At 44.6% G+C, this 20461-nt stretch overlaps 1 protein-coding gene across 1 annotated transcript in view; it reads right to left on the bottom strand.

Annotated features, from left to right (window-relative positions):
* MBOAT1 (membrane bound O-acyltransferase domain containing 1) overlaps nt 1–19937 on the bottom strand; it is a 42772-nt gene extending 22835 nt beyond the window's left edge. Inside the window, exons 1-2 of the mRNA XM_056854486.1 lie at nt 19857–19937; nt 553–698 (exon numbers count right to left, since the gene is read on the bottom strand). Coding sequence (XP_056710464.1) covers nt 553–698; nt 19857–19937 — 227 coding nt within the window. The remainder of the gene's footprint in view (nt 1–552; nt 699–19856) is intronic.
* Nucleotides 19938–20461: the final 524 nt, after the last annotated feature.

Here is a 20461-nt window from a genome sequence, read left to right as displayed (position 1 = left end):
GTCCCACCCACATTAGGGCCATCTCCTGCTGTTAGTACTTTCTGGGCACAATTTTTTTTCCTGCCATGCCACCAGAGTGTTTTTGAGGGTTTATTTCAATCTGATTACTGCTATAGCACTATAATGAGCTATTGTCACTTAATTATTTCCATTTAAAACTGTAACAGAACTGTTATAGTGCTATAGCACATGCGTGAAGCAAAAAGACCAAAAAAGGGGCATTGAGTCACCACACCAGCCACGACAACCATGTACTGAGAGCCAATGTAGAGTTGCTGAAGAACATGTGTGGAAGGGAAAAGTTGGAAGCAAAGTGGAAGAAACTGTGTAGAAAACTCCCCACATGGAAGCTCTGGCACCAATACAAATGCCTATGTATTCACAGCAGTGATTAAAACAACATGGAAAATCCTTGCCATGTGGAAGCAGCCAAAGCACGCATGTATGATGCAAGTTATTTTGGAATGGAACATACAAAACCTTCAAAACTTAGCATAAAATACATAAGCAGTTTTAATGAAATGCGTAATTATTCAGAATACAAATACTCACCAACCAAAGCAGAAAACAGCAAAATATATTCCAGAAATGGTGGCAAACGCATGGCGGACACCAGAACTGGCACGACTAGGGCTTAAGTACAGGCGAAACCAAAATGCCGCCAGGAGGGCAAAGAGCTGACAAGCAACAAAATTTACCTGAGGGAAAATAAAAAGAAGATTGAAATCTGACCTGCCTGTCAGCAGCCATTACTGGCAAGTAACAACTCAGCTTCATGATCTTGGAGAAGTCATGGAGATTTTCTCCCATGTAACCGTCCAAAGCAGTTTTGAGGTATTCCAGATATTTAAACTGTACACAAAGTTACCAGTGAGGCAATCTACTCAATTTAACTTAACAAATATGGCTCCTTCATAAATTTTTAAGGTATACACCTATGGTTGCCAAACTTCAGGTGGGGCCTGAAGATCTCTTGGAATTACAACTGATCTCCAGACTACAGGGATTGGTTCCCTTGCAGAAAATGGCTGCTTTGGAGGGTGAACTCATACACAACTGAGGTCCCTCCTTTCCCCAAACCCTGCCCTCCCGAGATTCCAATCCCCACATCTCTAGGAATTTCCTACCCTCTGTTAATCCGGTACATTTTTTTGGCCCTCAACTGACACAGCTACAGCCTCTATCATTGAACAAAATGGATTTCGGACCCTGATTCTGTGTAGCTTGCCATCAAAAATTGTGACTCAACGATATAGCACTATGTGATTATTAAGACTGCATCGATATAGCACTATGTGATTATTACGCATTCCATCAGGAACACTAACTGCAAGTAGTTGTAAACACTGGGAAAGCACCTCTTAGTATTGCGGAAATGTTTTTCATTGGGGGGGCAACTTGTCTAAAACTTGTTCAAATGGATTTTTACAACTGATAGACCCCTTCCACCAGACAACCTCAGTTGTATTCAACCATATTACATTATGGAAGTACGAAGAATCATGGATTGCTGAATTTGTTTTATCTTGTTGCCAACTCAGTTAAGATAAGCAGCTACTGATATGCCCTTAGAACCAGATTGTACAGCACTGGGTTCCACACAAAAAGGGGAACAGACCACCCCTCTGGACTGTTTACATTCATAATTATGTTATCCGGGAGCACTTTCCCTTGAACCTTAATCTGAAACTCCTCATTGGAAGTCCCCAAAATGCACTGCTGGTTGTTGAGAAAGCAAAAAGCCTCCAGGACACAGGTGCACACCTACAACGCTGATGAGCAAGCAGGCCGGTCTCACGACCGAGAAGAAGAGCTCGGGGGGGGGGGGATTAAGCCACACTTCTGTCTCCTCCACTGAGGAGTCAGATGCCACCAGGGCATCATCCCTGCCCATTTCGAAGTCTGCATCTTCCTACTGACAGTTGTGTATCCGATGGGGTGATAACAACCCATCGGTATAGAGGCCTCACACTCAAGGGGTCTCAGTTAACACCCTGGAGATGGCAACCCTATGTACATCTAAACTGGAAATATAAAATGTAAAATGTGAATGTAACAGGTACATTTACTTAGGAGCCAAGACCGGGCAGTTTAACACGAATCCATGAAGACCGGCGAGTGTTGGTTCAACATACACATGTAACCAGTGTGCAGACCTAAGGGAATAGAAAACCTCACTGTAATCAGTTCTCCGCATCCCAAACAGGGAGGAAGAAGATAGAACTTTGGCAGATTCAGGACAAAGAACACCAAGGAAGGTACACTGGTGTTTAGTGAAAACTAATTCCACTTCCATAAGTACAGAACTGATTCCCCATGACAAGTGTCAGTTAACAATGGACGAAAATTCTCAAATGACAGGAAACCTGATCAGAAGAGAATCACATCTTCCCAAAAGTTTAAGTTTACTGGGAGCTTGCATAAATTACAGAAATACTTATGCGAGGGGAGGAAGGATGTTGCTTATCGCAAGGAATGGTATTTATTTAACTATTTATACCTTACTTTTCTTCCAGTGAAGACACAAAGCAGCTTTCGACATAATTTGCCCCTCTTCCATGTTATCTCTCAGGTTAGGCTGAGAGAGAGAGACAGAGAGAGCATGTGTGTGAGTGTGTTACTGGCCTAAGTGAGCTAACATGGCAGCGTGACGATTCAAACCTGAATCTCCCCCATCCTAGGCAAGAGAGGACAAGTAATTCACTGGATTTCCTCCTAATAAATCAATAAAAGAAGGAGTGATCTTTTTCTACAGGAGCACAGCTTGTGGGAGTAAAGGCTGCAGAAAACAAAAATGCATACCGATTGGTCACAGTGCGTTATAGTTATATATGCATTTATCCCTCGCAGTATGCAATATACAAAATCTTTTCTGCTCATGCAGAACACTTACTATGCATTAAGTAGGCCTGAAGCTACCACAGATGCTAGCATGAGATCAAAGCCCACTGAATTCCTAAGCACTGACAAAATATAACTTCTCATTGTAGAAAAAATAAATAATAAATAGCACTGGTAGTACCCATGCAATCCTAAGGGAAGGCCAGAGCCACTTGCGCTGTGCAAACTGGCATGGGCCCTGGCTAGGGTTGCCAATCTCCAGGTACTACCTGGAGATCTCCTGCTATTACAACTGATCTCCATCTGAGATCAGTTCACCTGGACAAAATGGCCGCTTTGGCAATTGGACTCTATGACATTGAAGTCCCTCCCCAAACCCCACCCTCCTCAGGCTCCACCCCAAAAAACCTCCTGCCGGTGGCAAAGAGGGACCTGGCAACCCCAACGCTGGCGCGTGGCAACTTACTCTAACCCCCAAGAACGGCGCAATGGTGCGGGCCTCGGGCACCGGTGCTGCCTCCCTGGCAGGGTTGTCTGCCAGGGTTGTCCCGGCATAAGAGGCGGCACCGGCATCCAGAGGGTCATTCCTGGGGCGTTCCCAGGGGCAAAGCTGACATCGCATTATAGAAAAAAGTTAATAGAGCACAGGTAGTAATCCTAAAAGGAGGGGCGGAGCCTCATAGGAGCCATGGAGGAGTTTAATGGGAATTTGATTTTAAGGCTTTTTATTCCTGTTATTACTGGCTGGGAACCGTTCCCAGCTGTCGCCTATCTACACCACCACCCCACTCAGGAGTGGGCTATAAGACTAAAACACTATGAATTATTTTGTGTAACATATATTTTAAACTTCTGAGAAAAAAGGGATTAAAGTATATACGTATTGATCTGAAAGAATTCGCATTAGTACCATATTTGTTTTTTCTTTATTTCATGCATAGGTTCTAAATATGCTGGTGTTCTGGATGCAGTGCTGTTCTGGGGCTCTCCTAATTTTAAATCCTTCTGAGATTTGGACTCTAAAATTGAAACAGATGTTCTTTGTGGATTACCGCTATGAAGCAGCTGGAAGAATAATTACGAACAGACCTTGTGGTGAAGCTGCAGAATAGATTACAAAGTCCTTAGTCAACAAAATCGTAAAGAGAGAGAATCCTTAGTCAACAAAAATATAAAGAGAGAAAATATTTAAAATTAAAAAGTAAATCTGGGAAATTAAACATTATGCTGCATGTTAGCGAAATCAAACAAATAGCAATTATGGTTTCTCTTAAGGGTTTCCCACTTTTACTGGCTGGTTGAATGAATAGATGGCTTAGTTCCAGTTGCCTCTCAACAACTCATATTGAAATAGAACTCCCTTCCTATCTGGATTTTCTGGTTAGTCCAAAGTTATGTAGAATCTTTATGCATTCAAGATTTAATTGCCCTTTTTCAATGGTTTTGCTGGGTCGTATGCTAAGGATCCCTTTTTCAGATTGGCTGTGTCCCTGCCCTCTTCAGTCAGTGGACTCCTTGGTACATATCCTTTTGCATTGTCCTTACATGTACCATGTAAGGCTAAAATGGATTATACCATGTTTTAACAAATGGTCTGCGTTTTCTCAAGCAACTTTGGAGCAAAAGGTTCAGTTCCTCTTAGAGGATTCTGACCCTCACTGTACTTATTTTGTTGTTCGTTTTTTAGAAGCAGCAGAGAAGAGTCAAAGGGAGGTGTTTTTAGAGATAGGTCTTATTTAAGTTTTATGGTTTAAGAAAAGGGGGAAAGAGAGAGAGAAATAGAACTGCATGCAACACAGATGTTCCTAAAAATCTTTAGTCAGGAGCAACAATGTTCTGCCACTATTCCATGGACAGGGAGTGCTTTAGAAAGTGCCAGGCCCTGTGTTTCTCCTGTGCCACTCAGGGGTTATGGTCTTTTCCCCCTTACTCAGCTTCAACTTGGGGTACATTTGAGGAGACTCAACCTACTTTCCAGCAGTCCTATAAAATAAGTTCTATACAAACTACCACACACTTTTGAAACTGGGTAAGAAGTTTTGTGGTGCTGTGGTTCAGAGTGTTGACAAAGCCTCTTCTTCCACTGGATTGAGTCAACATGGTGACCTGAAAAGTTCATGAATATTCCATTATGCTGACAGAAGCTCTCAGGCATGCATAATACTCTAATGTAATGACTAAGAATGGAAAAAACTCAACAGATTAGTAATTAGCTGCACAGATTTTTAATACAAACATTATGCCTGCTGCAGTTGGAACAGCAGTAATTTTAGGATTGTTATTTTGGGTATTTATAAATAATATTCACCAAAGTACAAAGAGGATCAATGCAAATTCTAAAGCAATAACACACTTATTATTTCCATTGGTTGTGTGCCTGTACTACGTCGGCGGGGTGGGGAGATCCCACAGGTGTTTTGCTCCCTGTAGGGGTTGCTTCGATTTTTCAACATTTTTCCCCCCTGGTTTTCCCTGAACACTTTGAAAGTACTCATTAAAAAGGCAGAGAAACAGCTGGGAAAGATGGAAGCTACCACTAGATGGCGCAAAAGACATGCAGAAAAGGGAAAAAAAACCATGATGCAGGACAAACACGTGATGACATCACTTCTAGTTTTACTTCCAGAAGCGCCGCATCGCTGTGGCCGATTTAATACTCAAACCCCAGCCGCCGCCTTAGCCCCGCCCCCTAAAACCTCCCGCTGATTGGGAAGGGGGACCTGGCAACCCCACCTGCCAGTGCTGCACAATACTATATTAAACATTTCATGAATTAATACAGCCTGCATTCCACCAACTCGTTATCGCACAAAACACATATTCAGGACAGCAGCATACTAGTCACAACTGATCAAATGAATCTAATAATATTCCGCAGGGCATCAGAGTTCAAGATGTTACAAAGATTTTTCACAAATAACAAAGAAAAGGGGTAGTATATATGGTATTTGGGGGAAGAACATCTACCTCTCTAGAAACAAAACTTGCAGGAAGTTGGGAGCCAAGCTACATCCCTTCCAGTACGGAGTCCCACCTCAGTCTTGTAGGCCAGCCTTGTTTGTTTTGGTTGCTATGTATCAAGTCCTCAAACATATAGACCCAACTATTGTTGAAACAAAGAGGAAGAAAGACGTAGCAAAACTGTTAAGCCACAAAGAACAGCTAAATCTTCGGTTTGAAAACATTTTGGTAAATCTGATTTATGATACGTCACAGACTTAAAGGTGATAAGGCAATGCTGGTCTTCAGCCCTTTAGGACTTTAAATCCACCTTTAAATCCCAGGCACCCATCAAGCTGCAAGCACCTGAGAGGAAGTGATGTGAGAGGGTGACATGACAAGAGGAGGAGCCAGAGTTATGACCCCACTAGGAAAGGAGCTACACGTGTGGGGGTGCCAGCTCCGAGCTGGGAAATACCTGGAGATTTTGGGGGTGGAGCCTGAGGAGGGCGGGGTTTAGAGAGGGGAGGGACTTCAATGCCACAGAATACGATTGCCAAAGCGGCCACTTTCTCCAGGTGAACTGATCTCTGCCGCCTGGAGATCAGTTGTAATAGCAGGAGATCTCCAGCTGCCACCTGGAGGTTGGCAACCCTATCCATGTGGCAAGCATGTGAGGGGAGCTCTGAATCTATCTGTGCTAAAAAAAAAATCCTCTTCATACTGAATGTCCTTGCCTAGCTGTGCTGCTGCTTCTCTCTGCGGAGAGGCTCAGCACAAAGGAACTCTGATCCCCTGACGAAGCTTGTACAGCAAAACATCTAGGGGCTTTACAAAACAATGACACCGTCACCTGGCACCTCCCCCCTTTTTTTAATTTGCTGCCACACTGCTACATTAGCCCTATTTTTCTTTCACTGCTGCTTCTCTCAGTATTTCCGCAAAGAGAGGTCTTATGTGTAGGGTTGCCAACCTCCAGGTACTAAGCAAAAGATGCACTGGTATTAACAAGTTGAAGGATTCCAGGTTTCTAAAAATGCTATTCTGGCAACCTTGGACATGACAGCCTTGTATACAAACGTGCCCTTAGATGCTGCACGTACCATTATAGCTGACCATCTAGACCTAGCCGTTCTCCCCCTACTCATTTCTTACTTGACATTGCAGATATTGTGCTAGAAAACAACGTATTCAGATACCCTGATTTTTGTGTGCAAACGAAAGGAGTCGCAATGGGCGCTTCATGCGCCCCAGCGATAGCCAAACTATACATGGTGGACTTTGAAAAACGTTTTGTTCTGAACAATAACCCTTTTTTGGAAGATATTTTTTTGTTTCGCCGTTTTGTTGACGATCTTCTATTTTTATTTAAGACTTGTGAATCTTTCTTGAACTTTAAAGAATGGCTTAACACTTGTGATGAAAATCTCAGTTTCACTGGATCATATAGCGTAGAGAGTATACAATTTTTAGATCTTGAACTTTTCATTGACAGAAATAGAACCTTGGTGTTCAAACCATATAAAAAGCCAATGGCTAGGAATGCAGGACTCAGATATGATTCTTATCATCCTTTTCATTTGAAAAATAATATTCCGTTTAGCCAGTTTATACACTTGGAAAGAAATTCGACCCGCGCACAGGATTACGAACAGGCAGCAAACAGCTTGCAAATGGATCTCACCGACAGGGGATATCCCACCGAAGTCATACAACAAGCTAAATGCATGGCAGATCTTAAAAACCGAACTTCGATGTTGCAATCAAGCTCCGCCCCAAAAACCTCCTGCTGGTGGCGAAGAGGGACCTGGCAACCCTACTTAGGCATCCTGCTCTTGCTTCCTGCACATGCTTAACAGCAGCAGACCTTTGCCAGAATGGTAGCTCTGTAGGGCCTCATGACCCAACAGTTAGGGTTCTGTGACATCCCTTAGAGTTCCCCATCCACAGATAGAAGACTACTGCAGTAAGGCCTATTTAGACATTTCCTGGCTCTGACTGTGCTCAGGGAGTGGGTCTAGAGCTCAGATTCTCCTCTCACTCCTCATACATTCCTAGCACTGGGGAAAGACGTTACTGAGTGAATTGGAAACACCACTTAGAACAAAGAGTCAGCACAGAGGGGGGGGATGGCCTCAGTACAGCTGTAGGGTTGCCAGGTGTGTCCCCCCCCCCCCGCCACTGGCGGGGGATGGCAGGGCCCTGACATGCCCTCTTGCCATCCTTGCTGTATCATCATTTTGAAACTCCCTAGGTCAGGGATGGTCAAAAAGGAGACCACAGTATACAATTTCTGGGGAACCATGCAATGGTTTCTGGGATTAAAGAACCCTGCACTATACAGCCCTGGATCTACTCCAGCAAGGTACTGCTTATATTCTTCCACAAAAATACACTCCCAGAATTACAAACATGGATCAAGTTATTCCTCTCGCTTTAAAATGTGCTGGCAGATCATACGGTTTTTATTTTTTAAAAAGAATATACTCTTCTCTTAGAATTTTACCTGCAGGACTGCTTGTAATTTTCATGCTTTGGCATTAATCTATCAAAGCTTTCTAACAGGATTCTTTCCCAGCACAAGTGCACTGTTCTTTAAAAGTATATGCTGCCCCTCATCTACAAGTCCCTGTGATTAAACATTATCAACTTAAGAAAATTTAGCAGGAAAAACCACAAAAGCCAGAAGTACTGCTCTGGGGGATGGATTGGGGAGAAGGAAAAAACATCATAATCACATCCAAATAACTCAACAAATCAGCCAAATGCCTATTTAACATGGGGCCTGAAAATAAGATCAGACTCCAGATAGACAGATAAGAAATGCAAACCCCACGGTCGAGAAAAGAAATGATATGGTTTGGGAATAGTATTGGATTGTTCCACTGTGAAAAACTGAGATAACTCACTAAGTGAATGCCTTTTTTCATGAGCATGTGAGAAGGCAACACCTTTAGGTAAACATTGTTAAGATACCTACAAGTTAACATGTTTGTATTCTGTTCCAATTATGTTGATAAAGGCATGGTCTATTTCAGTGGTGCTTACTAGACACTAGGGTGGAGGTGCCCAGCTTCAACAGGGTATATACTCCTTCAAAGAAGTCTGGAAAAAAAACCTGACATTTGACACACACTGGAACATTCCGAAGGACAAACTTTTGTCCTTCAAAAACAGGTTAAAAGCTCTGCACAACAGCCATGCTACAGAGGTGATGAAATCTTACAACTGCTTTCAGGAAATGGGGGTGGGAGGAGACACTGGAAAAAAGTTAACAGGGACCGACACAAGCCACTAAATTTGTTTGCTTCATTTCCTATGGACTCTTCCAATATTGCATGTGAAACATCAGAAGTCAACCTTTCACTTTGTTTTGGGTGTCTTCCAGAAACTTAATCCCGGCATGCTTTTTCACTCCTAATTTCTGTTTTGTTTTGCTACAATAAACTAATATGGCTATCCCACTGGATTTCTCATTTCCATCATCCTAAAAACTTCCAAGCTAAACACAAACTCTCCATGTATGTAACTCCTTCAGCTTTCTTTTTGGGTAAACAGAACAAAGAAGGGATTATACACGGTACCTTAGAATCCTAGAAAGCAAAGCATCATATTCCTGGTTTGGGGTAGCTGGTTTGTCAATAAACAAGCACGGGTAACTACTGAACACATGAAGCTGCCTTATATGGAATCAGACCCTTGGTCCATCAAAATCAGTATTGTCTACTTAGACCGGCAGCGGTCTTTCACATCACCTACTTGCCTAGTCCCTTTAACTGGAGATGCCAGGGATTGAACCTGGGACCTTCTGCACGCCAAGCAGATGCTCTACCACTGAGCCACGGCCCTTAATATACTTGCTATATGCTCCACTCTGCATCTTTCCCCCCAAGTTAAATCCTTTTGTCCCCATCAGTAACATGAGCAAAACAACATCATTCAGAGCTGCAAGGTCAAATGCAATAAAGCCTCATCAAATTAACCATGACTACTAATTAAAAAAACTGGGGGGAGTGAAAGAAGTACAAACCAGTTTCTCAACGAGAGTTGGTAATGTATTTGGAGCAGTGGTTCTCAAATACTGTAACAGCAAGCAGATTTAAACATACACACAAGACCCTCTAAATGTAAAAAGGCAAAACAATGATGACTTGGCTGGTCAAACTATTGCCTCACTTCCAAGGCCAGGATGATAAATGAAACTCACTTTCCTTTAAGGATACCCAAGAATAAAGAGAATAAAATCCTTTGTGTTCTTCACACAATGCATTGTTAAATTGTGGAACTCCATGCCCCAGGATGTGGTGATGGCTGCCAATTTGGAAGGCCCTAAGAGGGGAGTGGACATGTTCATGGAGAAGAGGGCTATTCATGGCTACTAGTAAAAATGGAATCTAGTCATGATGCATGCCTATTCTCTCTAGGATCAGAGGGGCATGCCTATTATATTAGGTGCTTTGGGACACCGGCAAGACAATGCTACTGAAGTTGTCTTGTTTGTGGGCTTCCTAGAGGCACCTGGTTGGCCACTGTGTGAACAGACTGCTGGACTTGATGGGCCTTGGTCTGATCCAGCATGGCGTTTCTTACGTTCTTATGTTCTAGAAGGCAGTGAAGAAATGGTTCATTCAGAGCAAAATGGGAAGTTGCAGTGGCCAGAACCAAGTCAAGCCTAGAGGCATCTGTGGGGCTAAGCCAGCATGGCAGGGGACCCTCAGCTGAGAGTGAACCAGCAGTGCCAGTGATGGACATTGGTTCATCCTTTGGCTTATCTCGCAAACTGATGGCAGTGCAGGAGGAGGTGATTGACACTAATCATCACAGACGCTGAAGGGTCCATGCCAGATGGCTCTGAAGGTGCTGGCACAGCAGCACATCTCTCCTGGCTATGAACAAGACTGCTAGACAGTGGCCCACTGGGAAATTTCCGCATAAGTTACACAGCCAGCCCACCCCAGTTTTCTTGGTCCCAGGCAACAGAATAAGTGGGAAGGTAGAGACAGTTACATTGACAAGCATAGTGCATCGAGGAAGGACAGGGCTCTACCCTCTACCAAACAACCATGAAAAACACAGAACCCAGAATGGCAGGGGAAGGAGAAATTAGATATGAGCCATTCCATTAAGTGGAGTTCTTTTAAAGAGCTCCTCCCCACCACAGTAGTGTAGTAGTAGTAGTAGTAGTAGTAGTGACAAATCGTGTGGTGGACAATGTGGCGGAGCTGCTCCGCTGAGCCACAAGCACCACTCTGTTGTGTCCAAGGCGTTTAGATGCCCAGCGACCATCCTGAGTCTCTACCCGGCGATGGACGCTCTCTCCATTCACCCAACCCTCGGAGGGGTTCTCTGTCCCTCCCTTTCTAGTAACAAGTTCCAGGGGAAGAACTTACTAGCTGAGTTGGTTCTCTGTGGAGGAGAAAGCGCTGAAGCCTTACACCATCTTGTAATATTTGCTTTACTTACAGCTATATACAAGTCAACCAAAGTTGGAGGCCAAGAAGAACTCCTAAAGGGCAGCAGGTCCACCACCTCATATCAGACGCTCAGAGAAAGATCCTGCATCCCCAGAGGAATTCTGCCAACTCACAGTAGAGTAACTATATCATTCCCTGTTCCAAACTCAATGCTGCTGTTTCTTCACTACCAGTATTCTGCCCCTTTACACAGCTGGGAAGAATTACAGCTTCCTGACCTCTGTTGGGTCCATCAGGGAACCATCTTCTAACAATTATCCCCCATGAGGAGATACCCACAGCTGTTAGGAAATGTTAAATATTTTTTACCATATGTCCTGGGTCCAGTTCCCGTAAGTCAACCCCATCCATGCTGATCAAACTGACAGCAATACATACACACCAAGACAGAGGGAGAGAGAGGAGAGGCAGGAAAATGGCTCTTCCTCTGGAATTTGCTTCACATTGCTTCATTATGACCAGACTTGCTCAGAGAGACACTTGCTTCACTCTGCTTTTACAAAGGAGAACTAGAGATATAAAAAGATAAAATCATTAAAGATTTATTCACAGTCTCTTGTCATATATATATAGAGAGAGAGAGAAAAAGAGGCTTGAAGGACAAGGATTTTAACTGCAGTGAATATAGTTTCCTCTGAGACATGAAAAACTATTTTCCATCTGCCTTCTCTGCAAGGACGTTGTTTAGAGAAACCAGTGGCTAGCTGCAAAAGATAGCATGTACCAGCACATGCTACTGGTTGCAAAGGATTGTTGCGTCAAAGCCGCCCCCCTATAGTGTTTGATCTGTATTGCATCCTTAAATGTACAACAGGGCTATTCGTGTGCATACAAGGTGTATTGAAAAACAGCTTGCAAAAGCTATATTCTCTTTTGAATACAGTCTTCAAGCTACAGCAAGAACCATTCCATTCCATAAACCTTTAATGGCATAGAGCAGCAAGAACCATATTCTCAAAACAAATCTACAGTTCTAATAAGGGTGTATGTAGCTTCCTGAATGTGGCAAGTGACACCGCTCTAGAAGGCCATTCCAGAGAAATGGACCTACCATAGAATATATCCATGCACAGACTGTTGTCAAATGGACCATCCTAGGTAAGGAACACAACAGGTACATGAAGTACCAGCATGTGCCTTTTGGTATGTAACTTTCTCCCCACCGGCTTCAACCATGGTTATGTGCTAAATTAGCATCAATATTAACCAGAGTTAATGCTACCCAGGTTCTTTCTTAACTAAGATTTGCAAGGCAGCTTCAAATGCTCCATTTAAGTTTTGATTAAGAAGCAACACAGTCATGTCAACCATGGTTAATATTGGTATCGATGTAACATTTAACCACAATGAAAGCTACTGGAAGAATGGCACACTGGAGAGGAAGAGCTGGAGTTAAGGGCAGCAGAAATCTGTGGTCTGCTATCCTTTTAACTGTATCTATACTAGCCTGAAGTGCTATCAAAATTACGTGCCTAGCTAAGCTAAATTGTAGCCTAGAAAAAGTAAATCTTACAGCCGTATGCATATTTATTTATGTTTTTATTTTGCCCAATTTATTCCACTTCTGAGAGTTACAGTGAGGATAACAAAGCTAGCCTTTTCCCAGACCGCAGGACTGACAGCCTTTGCCATCTGAAATTTCACCAACCATCTTCTACCCACTTTCAACCCCATCTTTTCAACTTAAAAATAAAAGAAAAATAAAAGAGGGAAACAGGTTGTCGGGTGCCAGCCTCAACACAGTCACCCCCTTCTAAGCCTACTGAAGTCAGTAATGATTATAATTCCTGAAAATGTGCACTGCAGTTTCAGAAAACAAAATATACAGACCCTGGCATTTATCAGTTGGAAGCTGGCCTTGAAATGTCTCGCAGTTCATTGCACAAAGTTTCTGTTGTAAGATCCTTGAAGCAAAAGGAGGTAGACCAACACTCCAAGTGTAAACATGTTTACTCAAACGTAGAATATGCCACTGAGTCACAACTGACCCTAACCACAGGGCGTTTAAGGCAAGAGAGTATCAGAGGTGGTTTGCCATTGCCTTCTTCCACTTAGCAACCCTAGTCTTCCTTGGAGGTCTCCCATCCAAGTGCTTACCATGGCTGACCCTGCTTTGCTCCCACGCTCCGTTGAGCTTGGGTTAAGCTGAGATACCCAGGCTGTTAAGTCCGCGTGGGGAGGACACACGAGGTCGAGACGGAGTTCCAACAACAATGCGTTTATTGAAGCACAGAACAGAACTGAAGAACTGTGTAAACCGGCCCCGCTTATATGCCCCCCTGGCCGCCTGCGGACACTCCCCCCCCGATCCGTGATGGGGGGAACAACCCTGGGTCGCCAATGGCGCGTGCTGGCTTAGGGCCAGTGGCGCGTGCAGGCTTAGGATCCTTCGTCGGGGACTCAAGCTCCTAAGTTCCCCCTGCATATCGGCCTAACTATGTACATACCGTACATAACACAGGCTACTACTCAGAAGTCACTCCCGCTGAATTTAATGCGATTTCCTTCATAACGCATATGCCCAAGAGGTTCTAAAGCAGGACTGAGCAGAACGTAGATCATGGTCTACTAGCAGACTGACCAGTTTTGGACCACCTGTTGCAGAGGTCTGCAAGCTATGGCTGCAGAGCCAAATGTGGCTCAGTATAAGGACAAACTATGGCTCTTTAGAGAAGAAAATGAATCCTTTATGTTAAGGTATGATGGAGGAGAAGGAGAAGAAGTTGGTTTTTATATGCTGATTTTCGCTACCTTTTAAGGAGAATAAAACCAGTTTACAATTGCCTTCCCTTCCCCACAACAGACACCTTTTGAGGTAGGTGGGGCTAAGAGAGTTCAGAGAGAACTGTGACTAGCCCAAGGTCACCCAGCTGGCTTCATGTGTAGGAGTGGGGAAACCAGCCCGGTTCACCAGATTAGAGTCCGCCGCTCATGAGGAGGAGTGGGGAATCAAACCCAGTTCTCCAGTTTAGAGTCCACCGCTCCTAACCACTATTCCACACTGGCTCTCAGGGCAGGCGAGATGATAGAATAGCCAGTATGTAAAGGGAATGGCAAGCCAAGATTTGTATGGGACTGAAGGGATTCTTAAAGATGTTTGCAGAAAGGGAACTGATAAAGATGTATGGTAATACAGGCATACACCACCTTGTCTGCCCATGTGCAGCAGGTTTATGCCAGTGCACTAAAACAACTGTGAGACCTTATGCATGCCACTTCCTAATAAAGGACTCCCAACTATCAGTATTTGGGCAGCATAAATGCTACGCTATGGATCCTCATGTCAATTATCATTAATGTTAAGCGAATGGACTACTGTATGGGCTCGTTTGCTGAACTCCTGCTCTGAATTTTGACATAGTGTGGATCTTTGATTAGAAAAAAAAAGGTTAACATGGTGATTACTGGGCTTCTTCAGATAATCCTTGAGCAGCATTTGATACTGCAAAGCCCCAGTAAGAGCACAAACCCAGGATCACCCACCACAGATTTGTTATTTAATAGATCCAAAGTATGATGAGTTATTTTAAAAATTAAAATACGTTGGTTGAACACTGAGATTCTAGTTGAACCAAAGCAGACCACGGAAGTCAAAGCCATTCCTTGGTCTAGGCTAGAGTGTCCTTGTTAACGCTGCATTCAAAACCTACTACAACAGACGTTTTCAGCCCCATTTTATCTTGCAGTACAATCTGAATTCTGTAACCCATTTCTTCCGTTGGTACAGCAAACACCGCAAACTTCCTCGTTGCTGAGGAAGTGTAGAACATAGCAGCAGGTGTATGCCATGGCTGCTCAGCAAGAAGTAATACAAAAAACCAGTTGTCTTAAATACAAGCAATATTTTTTTTGCACTAACTCTCTCCCACAAGCCTAGATCTTAAATCCAACAGATAAAAACACTTGAATAGTGGAGGGATATACATTCAAAGTTCCTGCCAATAAATCTGAGTAAATTAGACACATCAGTAGTCACAATTATGTTGACTTTTGGCCCCATTCCCACAACAGCTAAATTACTTGTATGGCAATTACAGTACACGGCCATAGATTTCGAAGGAACACAACACCAGTAAGGCACAAACTACAAACTACATTTTAAAACACTCTCTAAATAATCAGTCCCTAGACTGAATCATTGCACAGTCTCATGGGCAAGCATGCCACAAACCAAGTCTAGATTGAGGTGGTGAAATTCTGGCACATGCAAGAGTACATTTGTGCCGCCTGATGTTCTGCAGTAGTTCTCAGGACCCTCTATGCTCTGGTGTTGTCTTCAGCTAGGTGCAAGCAGCAGTATACCTTAAGAGTAGCAGGCAGAAATACTGATCTTATGTCATAACTAAGCCCACAGGTGTTCCTGTTGCTCTCTAGAAAGTATTGGCTCCAGATTTTGAGGACACTGTGCAAGATGAAGACAAACTGGTTTTTATACCCCGCTTTTCTCTACTGAAAGGAGTCTCAAAGCAGCTTATAATCACCTTCCCTCCCCCCCATACACAACTGGCACCTTGTGAGGTAGATGAGGCTGAGAGAGCTCTTAATAGAACTGTGACTAGCCCAAGGTCACACAGCAAGCTTCATGTGGAGGAGCAGGGAATCAAACCCGTTTCTCCAGATTAGCGTCCACCGCTCTTAACCACTATCTTAACTTAACCACTATACCACCCTGGCTCTAGAGGAGCATTCCACTAAGTGTGCCACCTCTCCCTTTCCCAAGTGTGTGCTCACAGCTACACACATGCATCCTCCTACAGGAAGAAGCAGATGACAACGCTTTCATGGCCCCTTAATCCCTGTTACAAGGGCCTCTGGGGCAGACTTCCAGTTTGGGGGAGAGGCATCTAGGATGTCAACAGAGTATGGCGCTCTCATGCCCCTTTTAGCCAATCAGAGCTGGCAGGGCTTAAAAGAGTGAGAGCAACCTGCACTCTGCCATCTCTCCAAACATTCCTCCCACAACATCTGGTTGCTACCACATTTTGTGGTTGGAAATCAGCCAGAGGAAGGCAGTAGGGTGTGATTATCTTGCATAGCAACCAGGCAACATTGCCTCTAGGCACCTCTCCCAGCAGAAAATGGGAAACTGCACCATAGACACTACAGGGACCTTTTGGGGAAATCTCTCCCATTCCCAGTGGTGTGCGACTGGCCTCCCATCTCTGCTGAGCAATGGACCACCTGCCCGGATGCAAATCTTATAAATGCTCAAGCACGCTGACCCTTGACACTGGCTCTGTTTCTAGGAGTGCCAGAAACTCTCTGCCAACGTCTCAGGCTGCCCACCCAATCTGGGGCAATCCAATTTGGGCTGATATCCATGCACGCTCACTTGCGAATAAGCCACATTGTACACAGTGGTGCTTACATTATCCATTAACATTATAAGATCATAGAATGGGGGTGTAGAGTTTTGCTCTATTTATAATGCACCATATTTCTTTCTTAACTTGGAACCAGCACAAATATTTACAGCAAAGCAAGGCAAGGGAAAGACCTTGGGCACTGTATCAACAGAAATCATCTCTACAGTTCTGTGTATGGTGTACTTGGGAGCAGGCCTAATTGAATCAGGAGGATTTAACGCTATGTAAATATACATAGAATCAAGCACCAAGGTTAATATCCTGTCTGGTGAGCATATTTATGGATGCACTGTTTCAAACCTGAATTACCAAAATTAAATCACCGTTCTGCAATAGTATACAGAATTACAATTAATTTTTAATACAAGTTCCTTTTTTGGGGGTAACCCTTTGGAAAAATAAGAACAACTGTCTAATTGGCAGCAATGTTTCAGATGGGGTTGAATATCAGGCATTGGGTACCCAAGGTTGGGTGGGATGAAAACTATATAAATAATGTAATTTATTAGAAGCGCTATAAAAGAATTAAAATTATTTAAAACCATTAAAATAGCACAATGGCATTTCTTAAGATGGTTGTCTATCACCACAAGCCAAACGCGTTTCGGTGTATATGGCCTTCCTCAGTGGTCTATTTAAATCATATATAAAACATGCACACACATTACAAATCTATTTACCTATACAAGCAATATACAACAAACCAGGCATGTGATAGGCTGTATATATTACCAATTACAACACCATCTGGTAGGATGGTCTTAGGTTTTTATGCTGGGCTGTATATGTCTCCCTCATAAGTTGTGTGCAAGTATCAACCTATTCAAACGGTGTGAATATTGGGCACTGTTAGATTTCTGAGGGCCCATTGTCCGAACCTGAATCGAAGTGCCTCAGTCACATATCACTTGCTTGAGAGTAAGAATCAGACCCAGTTCTCTCCACTGAGATCAATCAACCATTCGAGAGTAAAGAACAATTTATGAATGACAACCTCAGAAGACCTAGCAAGTTCAAAACAGGAACTCCCAAATAAGCGTCATTCTGCAGCTGTGATTCAACGCGCACTTGGGAGTGGGATCCGCTTCAGACTAAGCATGTTTTGGATCACGCTACACATTCCATTCAAAGATCCACACCCACAAGAGCAGAGATGAGAATCTTCCCATGCCTGTGTACAGCATGCTCTACCCTCGGAGATGATGGGCGGTATCACAGGTGGTGTACTACGGAGGTGAAGGATAGAGCAGTGGCTTTGTTTTTGCTTGTTTTTTAAAGTGTCAGTGCTCACATATAAGGTTGCACCGATTTCCACCAATTCCCCCCCCCCTCAGGACTTGGGACAGCCCTGAAAAAAGATGCTGGTACTCGGTACTGGTGAGTACCATCACACACACACACACACACACACAAAGCCCTGGGGTAGAGTGAAAGTATATTATTATCTCTACTGCTTTTATGTGTTAGCATCAGCTTGCTCAGCGCTTAGGTTTACAGTTCAAAATCGGTCAGAGGAGACAACAAAGGGGGGGAGAGACTAGGTATGCTTTTCGTTTACACACAGCCAAGGTTGGTATCAGTTTAGTTGCTATAGGAAACCCCAACCAACACATAATCCTGGGGCAGAGAGCAGCTTCCTGGACTTTTTTCCTTTAATGTTCAGGCGTCAAACAACACTCTGCTGTTCCCTTCGACCTAGAGTTCGCAGACCTTACATGCCGCCTCTCCCTACAGCCTGGGCTGTTCAACCACCTGTAAAGCAAACAGGTCCCTGACAATCAAAGCTACAATCTCATCAGCACCATCACATTCCTAAACAGGTCAATAATATACACTCTTACTTGGAAGTAAGCGGCTCTTCAGTAGAATTTATTTCTGAGTAGACCCGCCTAGGCCAGACACGCTTTTTGGGAAAAACAACACAACATGACTCCTGCTCTAACGTCTCTTCTCCGAGAGACACGCCCTCTTCCATATGCACCACAAGAACATAAGAAAGGCCAAGGTCTGTGAAGTCCAGCAGCCTGTTCACCCAGTGGCCGACCAGGTGCCTCTAGGAAGCCCTAGTGTTCAGCAGCACCTAAGATAATAGGCCTGCTCCTCTGATCCTGGAGAGAATAGGCATGCATCGTGACCAGCATCCATTTTGACTAGTAGCCATTAATACCTCTCTCCTCCATGAACACGTCCACTCCCCTCTTTAAGCCTTCCAAGTTAGCAGGCATCACATCCTGAGGCAGGGAGTTCCACAATTTAACTATGCGTCGTGTGAAGGAATACTTCCTTTTATCTGCTGTGAATCTCTCCTCTTCCAGCTTCAGCAGATGACCCCACGTCCTGGTATTATAAGAGGGAGAAAAGCTTCTCCCTGCCCACTCTCTCCACACCATAGACCTCTATCCTCTCTCCCCTTAACCGCCCTCTTTCCAAGCCCAACATCCCTAAGCGTCTCTTCTCCGAGCGCACACCCTCTTCCCTAGACACCATCCACACAACTAAGAGGAATAAAAGAGTCGATCTCCCAAATTCGACACATTAGTTTCCCTTTTCCAACTGCAAAGGAAAAGGATAATTCGCAGTGGGTCGCCGTGCTCATCTGTCTGCAGTAGTAGAAAAGAGCAAGAGTCCAGTAGCACCTTCAAGACTAACCAAAATAATTTCTGGTAGGGTATGAGCTTTCGTGAGCCAGTAGTAGAAAAGGGCAAGAGTCCAGTAGCACCTTAAAGACTAACCAGAATATTTTCTGGGAGGGTATGAGCTTTCGTGAGCCTGTGGCTCACGAAAGCTCATACCCTACCAGAAAATATTCTGGTTAGTCTTTAAGGTGCTACTGGACTCTTGCCCTTTTCTACTCATACCCTACCAGAAAATATTCTGGTTAGTCTTGAAGGTGCTACTGGACTCTTGCCCTTTTCTACTCATACCCTACCAGAAAATATTCTGGTTAGTCTTTAAGGTGCTACTGGACTCTTGCCCTTTTCTACTCATACCCTGCCAGAAAATATTCTGGTTAGTCTTGAAGGTGCTACCGGACTCTTGCCCTTTTCTACTCATACCCTGCCAGAAAATATTCTGGTTAGTCTTGAAGGTGCTACCGGACTCTTGCCCTTTTCTACTGCCGCAAAGGAAAAGGAGAGCGCGCGATGGGACGCCCGGGCTGGAGTCCTCTGCCGGACGCGCCTGCCAAAGCCGCGCCTTTCGCCGCCCTTGCCCAACTCGGCCGCTGGAGCCTCACCTGGTCCAGCGGGATGCCCAGCAGGCGGCTCAGCGGGTGCAAGAGAGCGGAGCCCGTGGTCCTGCAGAGCGCCTCTGCCATCCTGCATCCCGCCCGCACTGAGCCTCGGCGGCGAACCACCCACGGCCCGGGGCACGTGCGCCGCGGGCCAATGCGGCGCCTCCCCAAAGGAGGCTCTGCCCCCCTGCCGGACGCGGATTGGCTGCGGGGGCCTGTTTGTCTCTTCCGCATTGGCCGCGTGAAAGCAGCGTCTTTTCTCCCCGGGGAGGCCGGCCGGCAGGAGCGTGGCGCGAGGGCTGCAGGCGCGCGCGCGCGCTGCAGCTTCCCTCCCCAGACGCAGCCCACCTCGTGGCTGCTGAGATTCCAGCACTCTGCACATGCTCGCAGGCAGAGCACGATGGCTTAGTCCAGGGCCGGTGCCAGTCGTTTTTGCGCCCTAGGCAAGCGCCCCCCCTCCCCAATTGCGAACCAATTTTCAAAAACGGATGTCTTGTGCAAAAAACAAAAAAAAAGCACAAGACTTTTTATAAGACATTATAATTAACACTGGTTCTTGTGGGTTATCCGGGCTGTGTGACCGTGGTCTTGGTATTTTCTTTCCTGAC

This window comes from Euleptes europaea, chromosome 8 (genome assembly GCF_029931775.1).
Source record: "Euleptes europaea isolate rEulEur1 chromosome 8, rEulEur1.hap1, whole genome shotgun sequence".
Lineage (NCBI taxonomy): Eukaryota > Metazoa > Chordata > Lepidosauria > Squamata > Sphaerodactylidae > Euleptes > Euleptes europaea.
Note: the sequence above shows the minus strand (reverse complement) of the source record. Positions and strands in the feature narration are given on the sequence as shown.